General features: G+C 41.4%; 2 protein-coding genes and 1 pseudogene across 2 annotated transcripts; 1 reads left to right on the forward strand and 2 right to left on the reverse strand.

Moving 5' to 3' along the window:
- Nucleotides 1-244: 244 nt before the first annotated feature.
- ccdc34 (coiled-coil domain containing 34) lies at nucleotides 245-3,711 on the reverse strand. Its single transcript, XM_048257418.1, has 7 exons — nucleotides 3,616-3,711; nucleotides 2,689-2,946; nucleotides 2,459-2,606; nucleotides 2,176-2,283; nucleotides 1,490-1,648; nucleotides 1,173-1,296; nucleotides 245-982 (listed from the first exon to the last, which is right to left on the reverse strand). The coding sequence occupies exons 2-7, from the start codon at nucleotides 2,937-2,939 to the stop codon at nucleotides 780-782; spliced, it is 993 nt and encodes a 330-aa protein (XP_048113375.1). The 5' UTR covers nucleotides 2,940-2,946; nucleotides 3,616-3,711; the 3' UTR covers nucleotides 245-779.
- Nucleotides 3,712-4,706: 995 nt separating this feature from the next.
- On the forward strand, nucleotides 4,707-10,511 carry LOC125302911 (cadherin-related family member 3-like). Its single transcript, XM_048256265.1, has 19 exons — nucleotides 4,707-5,052; nucleotides 5,243-5,445; nucleotides 5,655-5,811; nucleotides 5,908-5,993; nucleotides 6,127-6,224; nucleotides 6,595-6,696; nucleotides 6,796-6,941; nucleotides 7,032-7,224; nucleotides 7,418-7,577; nucleotides 7,739-7,841; nucleotides 7,928-8,026; nucleotides 8,115-8,353; nucleotides 8,451-8,619; nucleotides 8,746-8,987; nucleotides 9,320-9,525; nucleotides 9,666-9,679; nucleotides 9,794-9,819; nucleotides 9,901-9,949; nucleotides 10,040-10,511. Exons 1-19 carry the CDS (start codon nucleotides 4,998-5,000, stop codon nucleotides 10,363-10,365), a joined length of 2,673 nt encoding a protein of 890 aa, XP_048112222.1. The 5' UTR covers nucleotides 4,707-4,997; the 3' UTR covers nucleotides 10,366-10,511.
- A 136-nt stretch (nucleotides 10,512-10,647) lies between these two features.
- On the reverse strand, nucleotides 10,648-15,474 carry LOC125302912 (annotated as a pseudogene).
- Between the last annotated feature and the right edge of the window lie 3,777 nt (nucleotides 15,475-19,251).

Raw genomic sequence — 19,251 nt, forward strand, 5'->3', positions numbered from 1 at the left:
GGCATCAAAACCTTCTGTGTCATACAATGACTCCACATAATGCAAACAATACAGAGAATTGTCTCACCACTTATGTACTTGCTTATAACTTGAATTGGAAATGTGTAACACATGAAATATTAATAAGAAATTCCTTGACTTGTGTAAACAAGTGGGATAGCCACTTAGCTTTTCCCCCATCTCTTGCCATGGATTCAGGTCCAATCCTATTCAGACTACTTAGTAATGGTTTTAACACATTTATTCAGAGAATATTCATGGAACAGGTTAGTACTGCTTGTTAAACTTCTTTATTTCATCTCTATTGTTTAAAATTTCTTTTTTTTAAACAGTTGTGTAAAACAAGGTATTCAAAATAAAAAAAATGTAAAAATGTGACAACATATACAACTGAATGCAAACTAATATGAATTCTACAGAAAAATATGCATGGTCAACAAAATTAAACGTCTGTTCTTTTTGTCCAAAACAAGACCTTTAGACACGGCCTCTCATTCAATAGTCAATTAACAATTAACTGGCTGTTAACTAACAATTTCATGTCCACTAACCTGATTTATAATTTACAATTCAAACACCGGAATTATCTCAAACCTGGGGGAAGCTTTCAGGACAGCACCCTGAAAACCAATACAACCACTGTCAATTTCCACACTTCTTCTTCAGCCCTAACTCGTACTGTGCCTTCAGTTGTGCCGGTGGATCTCTTCATGGAAAGTCTGAGTTCTCCTCTGAACCACCAGAGAGCAGTCTTGTGGAGGAGAGGCATCCTTTTTGTGTCATCGCCTCTTGCTGGCAAAGCTCAGAGTGTCTTTGTACCGGAATGTCAGACATGGAGAGGAGGACTGGTGCCTGGGTGGTCCTAGCGGTTTGCCACGTTGGGTTCTCTTCCGGGGAGCCTTCTCTGGAGGTGGAACAGGTATGGGCTTCCATGGAATGGGGTTGTAGAAACTGGGAGCTGGATAGTTCAGGTTGTCATAGCCTATAACAGAAATAGTTTTTCACCAGAAGTGAATGAATGTGAATAAAACATAAGAAGAACATACATGGATCACTGGATTATTATTTCAAGCATTATTTTAAAGAAATATTACAAAACACATCCATGTATTAGTTACGTACACACACACACACACACACACACACACACACACTCTGCAGCCTCTATGCACCTTGAGGGGAGGGCGTGTTGCACTTTACTCGGTTTCTGTTCTGCGCTCTGAGCCACTCCTGAAATGTGTCCTCTGCTCTCCTCCTCCTCTCCTTCTCCTCCACCTCTTTCAATGCTGCCTCTTCCTATTGACCCAAACATGATGGGGAGTAAGTCAGACAGACCTTAACTCACAGATTATCTACATCACCTTTAGATGTGAACCGAAGCCATGTCAGCCATAAATATTTCACTAGTCATGTACAGCTATAGCAGATAAATACAAGCTTCTTGTGTCATTTATCCTTTCAGTCCTATGAGGTCAAACTGATGAGTCACCTGTTCTCTTTGTTTTCTCTCATTTTCCTCTTCTTTCTTCTTGAGCAACCACTCCTTATATTTCTCTTGTGCTTTGAGTTCAAATTCTCTCCGCTTCTGTTTTTCTCTTTCCACCTCCTCTTGTTTTTGACGTTCCTTGCACTCCTTTTCATGTTTTTCCTGTGAAATAACAAAAAAATAATTTAGTTTTGTTTTAAATCAATCAACCACACAATTAAACTCCTGAGGAATACAAACAAGCTTTGATCTGGGACTAAAATGAACATTAAATTAAACTCATGTTACACTCAGTTGACAGATTCTTCTTAAGATGTTGAATATATCTCTTGATAACTTTATGTTTTGTAAACCAGAGAATGTGACCTGCATATCAGGGACTGTTCCTTTTAAAATATGTTAATGTTTAAATTAAGTTATTTATTTGAGCTTAGTTACAAATGCCCCTATTTATTTGCTCTAGTTGGATGTGTGAAACACAATTTTGTTTTTTAGGTATCTTGAATCTAGCATGCTAAGAATACTACTATGCCACGATAGTTCATGACTACATGCATTCTGTTTGATAAACAATTATATCACTTAAAAAACTGTAGGTCATCAATGAAAGGCACTACTTTTCAATTTTTACATTATTGAAACACACTGCTAAAATGACACACTGACGACACATTCACTCTCACCCCTACCATTTCTCTTTTCATTTTCAGCCAATCCTGTATTTTGTTCTCTGTCTGTATTCTCTTTCGCCTCTTTTCCTTTTCAGTCTGTTCCTTCTTCTCTTTAAGAGTGCGCTCCTAAAATGAACAGAAGACAAAGGTTGTTCAGATATAAATAAATTTATCAATATATATCAATAAACAGGGACAATAAATTAATCATTAGTGACTACTAGAGCAGAACCTTTTGCCAAAATGTCATTGGTCAACTCTACAGTTCTCTTTAATATCACAAAATAATATTTAGCTGTACCTCCAGAGCTTTCTGTTCTAATTTGAGACGTTCTTCTTTTGCTTTGGTGACAAGCCACTGTTCCCAGGCACTTAGGTTGTGCAGTGAAACAGAGGATTTCTCCAGCTTTACCTCTGCAACTTTCCTTTGAATGTGCAATTTCCCATTCCTATAACATAACATAAAGCTCAACATAAGCAAATGCATGACCTTCAGAGAACATCCTCTAATGTGTGAATTGCAAACAATACCTCTGCGGAGAAGGGTGTCTGATATCCTCAGTTGATGCTGCCAGGCTGTTCAGCCTCTTCTGCAGTTGTTCCACCTCAGGGTCATCATCTGAACCCTCAAAACTATCGTGGTAAATTGGCGACAACAACGAGTAGGTGGAATCATCGGTGGAGTCATACTCCACACTTTTGCTCCTGTAAATACCTTTGTCTTTGCTTTTCAGTGGAGTTGATGTCAGGCTTTTGGATGTGGTTGGCAGAAACACAGACATAATGAGCCTAACAAAGAGGAGAGAACCACTGTTAAGCATGCCATGAGACTGCAGTGCTACAATTGCAGAACTAGCAATGTGCTGCACAAAGTACTTCAGACTGAAAACTTCAATAAACAAGATTTCATAAGAATGGAAAGCCATCTTGGACATTTTGAGCAATGGTGTTCAGGTACAGAGAGAAGCTAGTTTATGACAGCAGGGAATAACAATTTGTTACCCAACATACTACATTTTTGAAACAACATTTCGCAGGAATGTACGTTAGCCCATTAACGTTATTGTCGTCAAAACCGTTTCCCAACTTCTGGTGTTGTTCAACAACAGACCGACCGCTCGCCCAGCCAAGTTAGCTAATGTTACAGAACTAGCAAGTGACCCCAGGCTATTAACTTAGACCCTAAATCGTGCAACACGAGCACAAAATAAATCCGAATTCCGATGTATACTCGTAGCTGACAATAAAAGCTAACTAATGCTTAACTTTACTACGAGCTAGCTAGCTAGGAGGTGCGGAAACGTTACCGTGCCTGCAGTGCAGAGCCGCTAAGTTATCTATCATAAGTTAGCTGTAGGAGGATGTGTTGCAGACATTTTTAAAAAAGTGGCTATAATTGTCATTTCCACAACATGACAACAGTTCAAACAAGGGCTAGTTTCATATTAATTCACTTACCAGACCAAAACACTCTGTACTTTAGTACAACAGCCCAGTAATGTTGTTGCCTCTTGCCTACCTTCTTAACAACACCCACAATACCCCACGCGCACTCAAGGCTCTCTCAGCCAATGAAATCCGCGATCGTCTAGCATTTGACCGCGCCTTTGACGCTACTGTAACCATAGAGATAATTGGATGGGGACACAAAAAATAGTAGGCTAATAAATCATTTTTGTTTGAATTTTCAGGCCATTACATTACAAGGATACAAGGAAGTTTATTGTCACATTATAGTTACTGGAAGTAAGAAATGCAGTGAAATATTCTGTGTCAGCCTATTTGTGCATTAATGGGGGGTAAAGAGTGCAGTAGAAGAGGGGTTTAGTAGATTAAGTGGCAAGGGCTGCATAAAAAGGTGTTGGGTGGGGGCACCAACAAGGAGCACCCAAGAGCAACAGGGGCAAGGAAAAACTCCCTTACCAAGGAAGAAACCTTGGGCAGATCCACGGCTCAAGGGGGCTAACCCAACTGCCAGGGGTCTTGGTGTGTGTGTTGGGGGGATGACAGGGGAGATGGGATAGTGTGCTGTGTATGTGGGGAGAGGGCAGTGTGCAATATGTGTGTTGGGGAAGCTTCCTCATGAGACAATGTGCTGTGTCTTGGGGGGGGGGGCAGTGTGCTGTAAGTATGTTGGGGATGTGTGTTGGAGAAGCTTCCTGATGAAATAATGTGCTGTGTATGTAGGGGGGGGGGGCAGGGGACTTACTATTGCAAGCAGAGTACTGTATGTATGATGTATGATATGATGACAGTGAAGATGTGTTATGTAGGTTAGTAGTTTATTATAAACGTTTTGCCCTTTTCGTGCCAGATTGACCTTTTCAAATTCTTCAAATTTCCATACCAATGCAGGCATGAGATTTTGTTGTTACAAAATTGTGTGCTCATTTGGTTATGGAATGGTTATGAATTTGGCAGACGCCTTTGTCCAAAGCGACACACAAATTGTTTTACTTGTTTTACTAAATCATTTGACTAAATTGTGCTTTTGTTTTAATTTAGTAAAATAAGCACACAATTTAGTAAAACCAGGCTTACACCATATCACAATATTTAACTCACAAAACGCTCTTTGCAAACTAAATTCATTAGCAGTAGGCTAGGCTATCCTTACTGATAAAGCACAGCTTGTCCTATCTTTTACTGTCTATGGTCCTGACACGCTTGAGTGATGGCCATAAAAGCCTGTATCTAACAACTACAGATTGACAACACACAGGGGACTAAGTCCACATGTGGCTGATTGATTAGAGATGGCCTGGGTAGGTGGTCTGACACCAGCACAGACAGATAAGCCCTCAGACAGGATGTTAGGTGAATTTCACCTGTGAGAAAACATGTCAGAAAATATCCATGCTTTAGTGGTGATTCTGGGGATATGGATAATATCAGGTGAGTAAAAGTTTGGCAGACAGTAATGGAAAATACCTGTGGATGTGATCATGGTTTAATGGGCTTTCCAGGATTTCCTTGTGTTATGCAGACCTATAATTTAAAGATGGATCTTTGGTTACACATTATAATTTATCTAATCTCAAGCTCATCTAAACTCAACATGTTTGATTCATCCCATACCACACAGGTGCCTTCTCAGAAGTCTCAATCATTGGACTGCCAGCGAATACAATGTTGCCAGAGAACAGTCCTGCAGGCACAGATGTCTTCAGCTTCCAGATGTCCTTCTCTGCTGGAGAGAGCATGGCAGCAGGATTCCCCAGACTACTGAACTTTAATCCTCTCACCAATGCTTTTGCTGTGTCTATGGAGAATACCACTCATGCTAAGGTCGGATATATTTAGTTTTACTGTGCTGCAATTTGTTTTTGTTAATTTGGCCTGGTCCATTTTTCATACTTCATGTATAGTGAGGCATACATTTGCTATTGCCTAAATGTACACTTTTCTGTAAGAAAGTAATGAATTTATGAGATATTTTTTAACATTCAAAACATGCCTGTTAGATGCTTAGAGATATGGTAATTTGTTCATTTCAGGTCTTTGTCACTGGCTCCCCTGACTTGGATTTTGAGACTGTTCCCAATCGCTTCATTTTCGAAATCCTTGCAGTTGGCTCCTTTGGGAATGGTGACCGTAAAACACTGACTGTGCTTCTCACAGATGTTGATGAGCCTCCAGTTTTCCTGGATGAAGGTACAGCAGACTTTGGACAGGCTTTCAATATAAATCATGAGAAAAGGTTCTGTTAAGCCTGACAGCTGACAGCTTTGGTTTGTCTCTATATTTCAGCATCAGTCCTGTATATCCTGGAAAAGACACCTCCAGGGCAGATTTATGAACCAAGTGTTTCTGATCCAGAGGACAAAACTCTTATGGTTGGTGTCAAATAACTTAGCCTTGTAATGTAACAGAGTCAGTCTACTATGTCCATTACACTATACTCTGTTATGTAAGTTCATAATGTGCTTGATCATATCGGTTCATTGTGTTTCAACTTGTTTCAATCAGTTTAGTCTCATTCCTGTGAACCCTGCATTCAGTGTTGATGGAAGTAAAGGCACAGTTTTTACAACAAAGGAGTTCAATTATCTAACAGACCCAAGAAGGTAACTATGTGATCTCATTCACATGAGTGCAGTGGTGTACTATCAGACTGATCTCATTCACATGAGTGCAGTGGTGTACTATCAGACAGATCTCTTTCACATGAGTGCAGTGGTGTACTATCAGACTGATCTCATTCACATGAGTGCAGTGGTGTACTATCAGACTGATCTCATTCACATGAGTGCAGTGGTGTACTATCAGACTGATCTCATTCACATGAGTGCAGTGGTGTACTATCAGACTGATCTCATTCACATGAGTGCAGTGGTGTACTATCAGACTGATCTCATTCACATGAGTGCAGTGGTGTACTATCAGACTGTTCCGAAGTGTGTCATGTGTGTTGTCTATATCTCCATTTCTCTTCAGTTACTCACTCAACATTTCAGTAAGTGATGGGAACAATACAGCACTGCGACCACTAATCATCAATATAGTGAAAATCAATGATGACAAACCCATTTTTTTAAAGTAAGTAGTTTGTTATTAAGTGATAATGACTGTAACAAGACAGTTTCAAATAGTTTTTCATGCCATTTGAAATTAGACTCTTTTTGTTTTGTCTTCTAGCACCATCACATCTTTCACTCTCCCAGAAGAGCTTAGCCCAGGACATATTGTGGCCAACATCACTGCAGTTGTGCCAGACGTCTCTCTTTATGTTGGACTTATATTCTACACCATCAGTCCGAATGACTATCTTGAGATAAATGGATGTAGGGCATTTTAAACATGTGGGTATGAATAAAAAAAAAACAAATGGTAAGAATACATTCATTATCATCTCTCTTTCTCTATGTTTGCAGACACAGGGTTAGTCACCATAGCAAACCGAATGGATCGTGACAGTGACACACTCAGAAATACCCCTACAGTAGCTGTGACTATCACAGCAACATACCGGTCCCCTGGCCCTCCTCTCTTCAGCTCCATCATCCTGACTGTCACAGTGTTGGACATCAATGACAACCCACCTATCTGCACATCTGACAAACCACGGTGAGACTGACCATGGTTTGCTGGATGTTATATTTATATTACATCATATGATATATTTCCCAGCAAAGACTTTGTATTATGCTATTTGTTTGTCTCAAATGAAGATGTGAGAGTGAATCATTACTTACACATTTTGTAGAGTATAACTTTATTCTTCCATTAGTTATCTGTGTTTTGTGCTGTGATTGATTAGAAGAGAAGTACCTGAGACAGAGGCTAAAGGGGCTCTAATTGCCACAGTCACATGCACTGATAATGACGTGGAACCTGAGTTTAGGGAATACAGCTTCACCAGCTTCTCCTGCACAGGGTGCACCCAACGTTTTGCCCTCACCTCACATGGCGCCATTGTGGTAAGACAGGCCCATTTTAACATATTTGGAATCGAGTACTATGTTGGGAATTAGAGCATTATTGTTATTATTTAAATTGCATCAGTAGGCATATACAGTATTTTATGTTGCATTTGAATCATTATGTAAATCTGCAGTCTGTTGCATTCTTGTTCTTGCAGCTAAATTCAAGTCTCAACTTTGAGGATCCTAGCAACGTAAACATTGCCAGTGAATACAACCTTTTAGTTGTGGCAACAGATAAGAATGATACCTCATTAAAGGGTGAGTCTGTCACATTATTTACAGTTACACAGTGTGTGTGATAATATAACTCCTTTTCTTGACGTCAAGTTATGCATTTTATGTAGGTGATGCTTATGTGTTTGTGAGTGTGACACCAGTCAACGAATTCCCCCCAATATTCAATTCCACAACATACTTCTTCAGTGTTTCTGAGTTACTTGGACGTAAGGCATATATTACTCCTTACATGCTGTAAGCTGCTGAATTTTACAGTGTGGCGTCACTCCTACAGTAACTCACATCCTTCTCCAGGGGGCGCTGTAATTGGCTCTGTTGTTGCCACGGATAAGGACCTTCCCCCAACAGATATCCAGTTCTCACTTGTGTCAGGCGGGGGCAGTGGAGGTCTGACAAACATCTTTCATGTAGACCCCAAACTTGGCAGGATCAGCCTGCTTACCAACCCTGACTATGAGGTCACTCCATCACACACATTGGTCATCCGCGTGGTGGACGGGGACCCATTCAGGCCTCTCTCAGCCACAGCTGTGGTAAGCCACAAGATGGGACATTATATAGTGAAAAGAGTTTGTGAAGAAAACAAAAAAACATTTTCTGTTTGTTACCGGTAATATCCATGTACTGTAGGTCACAATCAATATCACAGAAGCAAATGATGAGCCACCATTGTGTGGTCCCAACAAAACCAGCCTGGTGGTCCCCGTTGACATGCGTCCAGGATCCAGTGTCCAAGGCTTCATGCTGTCATGCACAGACAGAGACTCCCCTCCGTCTTCCTTCATCTACACAATCTCAGGTTAGACCTTGCAATCCATTTCTCTCAGAGAGAGTATATGGGAGTATGTAATGTCTCAGTGGCAGTTTGGTTTATTCTAAAAAGCATCTTCATGTCAATAATCAGCTTCTCCTCCATATCTTGCAGGGGCCACCAATGTAAACAACCACTTTGGCTTTTCTCCTAGCGCGGGGACAAACATCACACGGCTGATTTTTAGGGAGCCTTTTGACTTCAGCAGTGGCCTAGATAAGTTGTGGTGCTACAGTCTGACCGTGCTGATCTCCGACGGCAACCTACGAGCTAGCCGTGCCCCCCGGACCGGCACCATCATCATCAACGTCCGGGTGGTGGACCCTGACCTCACCACCACCATAACAACAACAACAGTGAGTTTTTACTTCATCGCTTTGTGTCTCTGTATTCGCCTTTCACTGCACATGATGGAGGGTTTTATGTGTTTTGGGTACTGTCACGTAACATTTGACTGATGAATTTGACTGATGTATAGACCCTTTCAAGAGAGTTCCATTATCAGCATCATAGTTGGCCCCACAACACTTCCTTTTTAACATTCCATATGTTATCTTAATGCAGAGGAAGTAGATTGGGGCCCAAATAGAACGTTCAAGCATTGTTTTTGTTTTTATTGTTGAAAGGGTCTATAGGAGTATAGGGGTGATGGTAATAACAGACACGTGCTTTTGGATCTGCTTTACAGCCGCGTATCACATACATCGATGTGACGCGGAACACATTTGATGCGGATGATTGGTATGTGTGGTTCGTCACTGTCCTGGGGGCACTTCTGCTCGTGGGCATCTTGGCATATCTGCTGTATAGATGCTTCAGATATCTCTCAACTAAAGAGTGCAACTGCACCTGTGACTGCTGTGAGTCCAAGTACATGGAGGATGAAGACACCCTGTGAGTTCCCTCATCAAACTGTTTTGAGTAGCCTGCATCTGAAGTTATTCAGAATAAAGTTATTCTTCATTATAATTTTGTAGTATTATTTATCTAAATAACAAAATATGAATTGATTCTTTGACTTTTTTTATACACAGCATTGAATATAAAGGTATGTTTTCATTATGTTGATAGTGACTTATGAAAGATTTAAATGAAGAACAGAATACTGTTGAGCATAACTTCATGTTCATGACACATTGCTCTTTATGTTATTTGTCCACAGATCCTCCAAAACGTGAAGTATTGACGGTAGGTGGATATTTGTGGTCAGTTGTGGTTCAGAATCAGTCATATCTAAAGATCCCTCTAACATTCTCCTGTCTTTGTTAGGAGGTGACCAAGATCAACACCGTATTTGATGGAGAGGAAGTCGATCCAGGTGATGGTTCATTCATCATTGAACCAAATTAAACATGTTTCAAAATGGCATTGAGTGTTAATGACACTCTCTGGTGTTCTTTGATTTTAGTCACGAAGAGGGTGTATGAATACAACAGCAAATCTGGTGCCCGTCGCTGGAAGGACGCTACTGTTGTGTCCAGCCCGTCAGAGACTCAGCCAGAGAGCAGCACTTTGGTCATCTCCCAGAGGGCGGGCACTCCAGCGCAACCACCAGGCAGTGCCCAGTCCGAATCCTCAAACGCTACCAGGCTAGGCTCTGCCCAGTCGGTGGATTCGATGCAGACGTCACTGACCTCTGGTCAGCACCAGGCTGTGCAACTACCTATGAGGTCTAGACCAAAAGTCAAGCCAGGCATGGTCCCACTGACAGCTGAGGGTATGTCAGAGGTGTAGTCAAGTAGCATTGACAGAAGTCACTCCGCATTTCAATGACTGGTATTCAGTATCCTGGCAAAGGTTAATTCAGTTTTGCCTATAACTACAAATGAGAGTATAATCAGGTTAAATGAATACAGTTTGTTGAGGTACCATAGCACGTTTCTTTTGCACTAAGATTGATTCCTCATATTATGGCATATTATGAAATGTCACAACAAAACAGTACCTTTCATTAGCTTTCACTATGTTGTGTGTGTGTGTGTGTGTGCGTTTGACACAAATAAACAGAATTTCATGTTTAGGAGCCTGAGTATACCTTCTTTATGTGTGTTTTGTGCTCCCTGAAGCAGCAGACACTAGTGAAACCATACAGGGTTATTTGCAGTCATAACTTCAGATAGTATGCTATTTGTTCTCTTTATACCTCCAGGGAAATTGAAGATCAACAGTCACAAGACAAACATGAAGAACACTTAACACAACAACAGTGCAACGGCTTGCAATTCAGTCCATAGGCTTACTACAGATTGTGCAGTTAGAGACAGAAACAGACATAGAGGGAAAGCAGGCATTTTCAGAGGAAAGCTCTGGTCTACTTTATTTGACTTTCAAAGAAAATAATGTAATCTTTCTTTTTCTTTATAGAATTTATTTGGAAAAGCACGTGTGTCACCAATTTTGTGTGGCAACAATTTTATGTCAGTTGGTTTTTTTTAACCAATGAAAAGCTTTCTTGTGAAGCATCAAATTCTGTTTTGTAACCTGAAACCAACTCATCAACCATTTGTGCTTAACTTCACAAGAAAACTAAATTCAGGGTATCATTGATACCACACAAGCTCCCCATGCAGACACACGTACAGTTCTAAAAAAACACCAGTGACATTAGAAAAGTGACAAACAGTTTCTCATTGCAGCTTTATGGACAAAATGCCCGGCAGTCATCAGTAAGCTAACTAAAAGCGAGTAAGGGAGAAATAACATTCTTATACAACATGAGTTAGATGTGAGGTAATATTAGATCTTTCTGTTATTTACATCTACAATATATCCCTCACACACAGCCATATATACACATACACTAGGAAAGAGGGACATATGAATACAGTTTCAGTTCTGAGGGAATACGAGGACATATTCCCCTAACAGTCATTGGAGTTATTAAAGCATCTCAGAGCAGCCCCTTCAGATGGGTACAGGTACCTGCCTACGGACCGGTATTGTTTCTGCCGCAGGAGTCTGAGAGTGCCAGGGAGTCTCTTTATAGGTAAACCACACATTACCCAGCCATAGGACCAGGTTCAAGAAGCCAAATACCTGTAAAGGATACACATTTGCCTTAAATACTTCCTGAGTTGTGAATGACTCTTAGGAGTGGTTCAATTATTGATGGTAAAATGCTCATTGAGTTCAGTGCTATCCATTTGAAAGGCTCACCACAGAGACGCTGAGGGTGCGCGTGCGGCTCTCTCGGTGACCTCACAGGACACACCCTGCGCTTGGCACACTGAGAGGGTGGACCGAATGCCGGCGGTGCTGGTGGAATCCCTCACGTTCTGGAGGCCTTTGGCCCAGGCGGACGAGAAGACGAGCCACAGGACAGCGAAGACGGCCGTCAGAATGAAGTCCTGCACACACACACACACACACACACACACACACACACACACACACACACACACACACACACACACACACACACACACACACACACACACACACACACACACACACACACACACACACACACACACACACACACACACACACACACACACACACACACACACACACACACACACACACACACACACACACACACACACACACACACACACACACACACACACACACACACACACACACACACACACACACACACACACACACACACACACACACACACACACACACACACACACACACACACACACACACACACACACACACACACACACACACACACACACACACACACACACACACACACACACACACACACACACACACACACACACACACACACACACACACACACACACACACACACACACACACACACACACACACACACACACACACACACACACACACACACACACACACACACACACACACACACACACACACACACACACACACACACACACACACACACACACACACACACACACACACACACACACACACACACACACACACACACACACACACACACACACACACACACACACACACACACACACACACACACACACACACACACACACACACACACACACACACACACACACACACACACACACACACACACACACACACACACACACACACACACACACACACACACACACACACACACACACACACACACACACACACACACACACACACACACACACACACACACACACACACACACACACACACACACACACACACACACACACACACACACACACACACACACACACACACACACACACACACACACACACACACACACACACACACACACACACACACACACACACACACACACACACACACACACACACACACACACACACACACACACACACACACACACACACACACACACACACACACACACACACACACACACACACACACACACACACACACACACACACACACACACACACACACACACACACACACACACACACACACACACACACACACACACACACACACACACACACACACACACACACACACACACACACACACACACACACACACACACACACACACACACACACACACACACACACACACACACACACACACACACACACACACACACACACACACACACACACACACACACACACACACACACACACACACACACACACACACACACACACACACACACACACACACACACACACACACACACACACACACACACACACACACACACACACACACACACACACACACACACACACACACACACACACACACACACACACACACACACACACACACACACACACACACACACACACACACACACACACACACACACACACACACACACACACACACACACACACACACACACACACACACACACACACACACACACACACACACAGGGAAAGGATGAGATAGAAAGGTCCATATAACCACTTGTGCTTATGTGTGATGTGAGATCATGTGATAATGCTAATGAATACAGTTCACAAGGAAGAGCAGAAGGTTAAAGGTCAAGAACTCAAAATCACAGGTTGACTGTTCACACAAGAAAACGGTGGTGCTACCAGAGGTTAGGTTAGGGCTTTGGGCTTGTAACCGAAGGGTTGCCGGTTCGATCCCCGACCAGTGGGAAAAATGTGGGCGAGAAAAGTGGTTGAGCACTGCTCTCCTATGCCCACATCCACGGCAGAAGTGCCCTTGAGCAAGGCACCTAACCCCTCACTGCTCCCCGAGCACCGCTGTAGCAGGCAGCTCACTGCTCTGGGTTTGTGTGTGCTTCACCTCACTGTGTGTTCACTGTGTGCTGTGTGTGTTTCACTAATTCACAGATAAATGCAGAGACCAAATTTCCCTCACGGGATCAAAAGAGTATATATACAGTACTTATACTTATATACATTTTGTTGTTTTGCAAGGATGTGGTCTAACAGCAACTCATCGTCCATTTATTAGCCACTTAGTTATTGTGTTTATTTGTTAACTTGTATCAATAATACCCCTGAATCCACAATATAAATGTCTAGGGAACGTCTTACAGTTTGTGGCCATGATGATCCTTGAGGATCCCTGTAGCTGTCCATATATCCCAAGTAGATCAGCAGTGCTGCCATGCAGTAGCAGAAAGCTACGATGGCCACGGCCACAAAGGCTTCAGCGGAGAAGGCCGAGTCACCAACAAGATGAGTCTCCTGAACAGTGCGACCACAGAGCGTGGAATTGGAGCCCACCAGCATCACTTCATTCAGCCTGGAGAAAAGGGTAACACACGCGCGCACACACACACGCGCACACACACACACACACACACACAGGTAAACCAGTAAACGCCTATATTTGAGCATGTCATGTCGATTTCTTGCAGTATCAGTTACAGAAAGTGATGTGATGTGACAACATAGCCCATAATTTAGGTCTGAACATAACAAGTAATGCAAAGAAATGAGTTCCCAATCTGATTTATTGGTGAGTACACAAACCCACCTGAAAGGATAGTGAAGTGTGACATTCAATGTTTCATTTCTACTACCTCCACAGAAAACTGAAATGACATTCCGGCCACTATAGCTTCCACAGCTTCCAAAGGCAAAAATGGCAGTTAACTGTAAAACATGACCACACTTGTCAAAATAGAAAACAGAACTTTCAAACTACACTAAACTTTCAAACTACATTCCATACTTCCGTCCATATTGTACGCCTGTTGGACTATAGCCTATTTGTGATTAAATATGATAAAGTACAAAACAAAAAAGAGAACAAAGATTTTAAAACTAGACTACCTCAGTTAATACAAATCTTAGAAGGAAGTTTAACACAACACGCGACCTCCAAGACTAATCTGGTTACTTCATTGAATCAGATAAGGCCCAATTAAATTGAATGTTTACAGTGCTTCAGAAAGGATGGTAAGCTTACCCATTCCAAAATTTTGATAAATCCCAGTGGTTCTTTCAGCGGAGTCAGGTTTAGTCGAAATCCTGTCATCATCTAGAAAGTTTTGAAATTAAGTGTGAAAGCATATAACCCCTGAATTCAATTGTTGTGTCTGTTGCTGTGTGGCATTTACGATAGGCCTATGTGTTGTTTGCCTCAGAGTATGGCATGTTAAATATACATGCAAATCTACAATTAAAAATAACTAAAATAGACGAGAAGAAACGTAAATGTATACGCTACTAACCATGACTTTACGGCGTCCAAATTCTTCCGTCAAAACGTCTGTACCGCGACGACAAGCAGGGTTTGCCTTACACTGCTAGATTGTTTTTAGAACAGTAGGCCTAACCTTACTCAAAATCAATTGACAGCGTTACAAAATCTTACAAATACACAGACTACAGGGCAGCTTTCATCCGTGAAAATGTGTAGCTCTGCTAAAAAAAAAAAAGACTAGTCCTGACAAGCACATGACTGTTGCTCGCTCTCTCAACAGCTCAGCCTGACTCGGAACACATCACAAGGCGAAGGACCGAAAGCATGTTGAGGTAGCCTGCCTAGATTCGAGTTTATTAGCCTACCTTTAATCCACCCCTTTTAACAAATATACAGACACGGAATCAGGTTAGCCATGTAGGTGATAAGCATGTCTCTAAGAAAACCATCTTTATTACAGCAAATGTGTTTTGTTAAATATTGTACATAATTTCTCGTAGAAATAACAGAAATGATCAGTGCAAAGCTTTACACGTTATATTGGCTTTTCCTCATTGTCCAAAAATATGTGCATAATTATAAAGATCAGGCAGAGACCATAATTACACCTGCACCAAACTTTAACTATCTCCTGTAGTCAGATGAATTGCATGGGATATCAGATCAATATTGTTGCTCACTCACAGAACATAGATAGCCTACAATAAAAAGGTCTGTTAATAAATATGTTTTTGAGGCATAATTGTAGCCTACCACAAATATGGTAAGGTAAAGAAAAAAAATAGATAACACATTTAATCCCATGCAATACCATTTCTTGTAGCTATATTGTGATTAATAGGTTACGCAGAACAAAGCTAAATAGAACTTTTACATGACTGTACTTCTCAGCTAATCTGGGAGACACATGGGGCTCTCAGGTCAAGGGTATTTTTGTATTATAATCAGACGGGACTGGGGCTGTCTCTATTTAGCTTTATGCTACAGAGACTGGTGGTAGCTGAACTAATCAGTGACTTTAAATATAATTTCAATGGGCCCTTTGCCCTGGTGGAATCCAGCGGAATGTTCTAGACCACAATGAGTGGTGATAGGCACTGGCTTCACAAGTCAATGTCGTGCAGCTTATGTTCAAGACCCTGCTGTCCTTTCTATTAGATACTTCGCCCGGTCTTCTTCAACTTTCAAGAATTTTGTGATGACGCTATGGGGTACTAACCTAAAATGACTTTAGTCTAAAATGATCAAAAGGATCAAAAGATGCAGCTCTAAAGATGTCACCTCTGGGGCCTTTTATTGTTTTGTCTGTTTATGAAACAACTAACCCTAAAGGGGCTGATACTCCACTACAGCGATTGGTTCAAAGGATTTCATCTAATTGGCCATGCTATAATCCTTGTTAGTTATTGGTTTAGAAAGGCCTAAAACAGAGTCACATGCTTAGTGCCTTAGCTCAAGCCATGTGATTTGATGTGATTACAGTGGACTCAAGGCCCCTGCCTCCCTACTTTTTAGGTTTAGCTTTCATCACATGATTTTGTAACCCTGAAAAGACAAGGTAACCTGACTCATGGACATTCACACGACATGTCGTCAGCTATTTTGAATGAACGGGTGGGCATTTTCGGAGTAAGAATGTGAGACAGATCGCTCAATTTAATGCATACAAAATTGAATCAGTTGGGCTTACAGAATGTTGGAATAGGAAAAATTGATATTCAACGTATTGTGAAAAATGCACAGTGATCATGTAAAGTGGAGTTCATATGCATGCATATTCTCCAACATTTCTCATGGATGAAAATATTCTCAAAGAAATTCCTCCAGAATATTTGTGAAAGAAATAATTGTTTGCAACAAAATGCATAATATTGCAAAAATATGTAGGGAAGACAACACTGCCCCCTGGTAAAACTTTTGGATAACCTGAGACAACAGTACACATGAAATGTCCTGTCCCTATAGCCCCACATGGCTGATAAAGAATATTAGTTGTTTAGCTACAGGTCGTGTCACCTTGCAGCCAAACGTTAGGCTACTGTCTATAGCTGTTCAAGCACTTCAAAATGAAGCTTATTCCCATTATCACTCGTTTGCCAGTTTTATGCAGTGTCAGCCACAGAGAAAATATTAAATCTGCTGAACTTGATTTTGTATAACACCCTCTCTCCCCCTACATCCCAGTAAAATCCCATGCCATTTGGCATTTGAAAGATTTGTTTTCTTTTCTGAAGTCACCCAAGACATAACACATATTACATGAGTATATCCATGTCATACGGCAGCAAATGCACGTCAATGCAGGTGAACTTTAAAAAGCCTAATTTAATTATTTAAACACCCGTCTGCAATGTACGGTGCCATCTGGTGGAATCAGAAATTGAGTGTCCTTCATCACAATTGTTGATGTTCATAAACCTTGTTGTCCTTGACACCAACTATACAGCCACAAGATAATGACGCAAGTCTCTTGATCTTGCCCCATACACTTGTTTGCAGATGACGTGTGTGGTTATGGTGGTTGGCAGTGCATGGTTCGTTTATCTGTTCTTGTACAGATGTAATCATTACTTTGATTTTTCTTGTTGTTGGGTTGTGTGAGGTAGCAGAAGTTGTAGAAACAGTGGTACAGTGGTAGTTGCTGTGGTCAAGAAGGCTTAAATAATTAGAGGCAGTTTCGTTGTTTGTTTCCATCTTCTTTTTGCATTCATATTCTTCGCCAGCAGATGGAGATAAATTATGCACACTCATTGTGAACTCATGTGGACTGATCACATTATTCCACGTAGATTTTGAGTTTAGTGACCTCTGATAATGTGCCATGGAGCATTGGAAATGACAAGATGTACAAATATAGTTTCTATTCATTCAAATTAAGCCTGTAAGGACACCACATGTACTGTTCCAAAATTAGAAGTATATAATGTTTGATAGATACAATATGACTGAAATATAAAACCCATTATTTCTTCATGAAGATTTAAGTTTTATTTATGTTGACCCCAATTATATGAAAAACTGCATAAAGAAAATGTAAAGAAAATCTTTTCAACTATTCATCTTCATTTTGAGTCAAAACAAGGATGCATGTGTGTTGCCTGTCGAAAAAATAAATAAATAAAGTGTCACCAAGCAAATATCTTACTTAAATGATTGAATGCACATGGCCAGTGAATCCCCAGGAAGTGTGCTCCAGTTAGAGCAGTATCTCATCGCCAGGAGGATGTTCACATGCTCTTCAACACCTCTTCTCTCCCTCTGTCTTTTCCCCTTTGGCATGGACCGTGAGCAAAGTATTAGAGGTTGGTCCATGAGACGTCCCTCTCTGCACTATGCCTGAGTGGGAACACGTCTCCACGAGATGAATGATGACAGATATGGGACACTGAAAGGGATGGGACACAGCCACAGATGGAGGGAGTAAGAAGAGCGAGAGAAAGAGCACGAAAGAGAGAGAGAGAGAGAAAGAGATGTGGTATCAAAGGACAGGAGAAAGCCAGCACAGTGGATAAGTGTACGCAGAATTTACTGGGACTTTACAGCATGCCATCCAACAAGCTTTACTCTTTCACTCTCTTGGCAGCTGTATCCAATCCCCACACACACACACACACACATTCTTGCTCCTATGTTCTCCATGGGGAAATTGTAAGATTGACATTAAGACAAGTATTACTTAATATAATAATAAATAATAATACATTTGATTTATACATTTATACATTTGATTTTCAAGACACCCAAGGTCGCTTAAAAAATAAAGATGCCGGACGGAGCGGCGTAGTCGCCAACGTACCAGTGACACCAAGATGACAAATACATTTAAAAAATAACAAAACACAGGACAAAAGATGCCGGACAGAATATGTGGAAACTAGCTGTGAGGTCAAGAGCAGGAAGTGGTTGGCAAGAAGAAATTGTAACCCAGTTCAGGTATCTAATAAACGGTATGATTTACTTGATTCGCCAAACTGCAATGTAAACTGTCATATGGCAGTCAGAGGGAGTATCTCCTCTTGG

The sequence above is a fragment of the Alosa alosa genome, chromosome 11 (genome assembly GCF_017589495.1).
Source record: "Alosa alosa isolate M-15738 ecotype Scorff River chromosome 11, AALO_Geno_1.1, whole genome shotgun sequence".
Classification (NCBI taxonomy): domain Eukaryota; kingdom Metazoa; phylum Chordata; class Actinopteri; order Clupeiformes; family Clupeidae; genus Alosa; species Alosa alosa.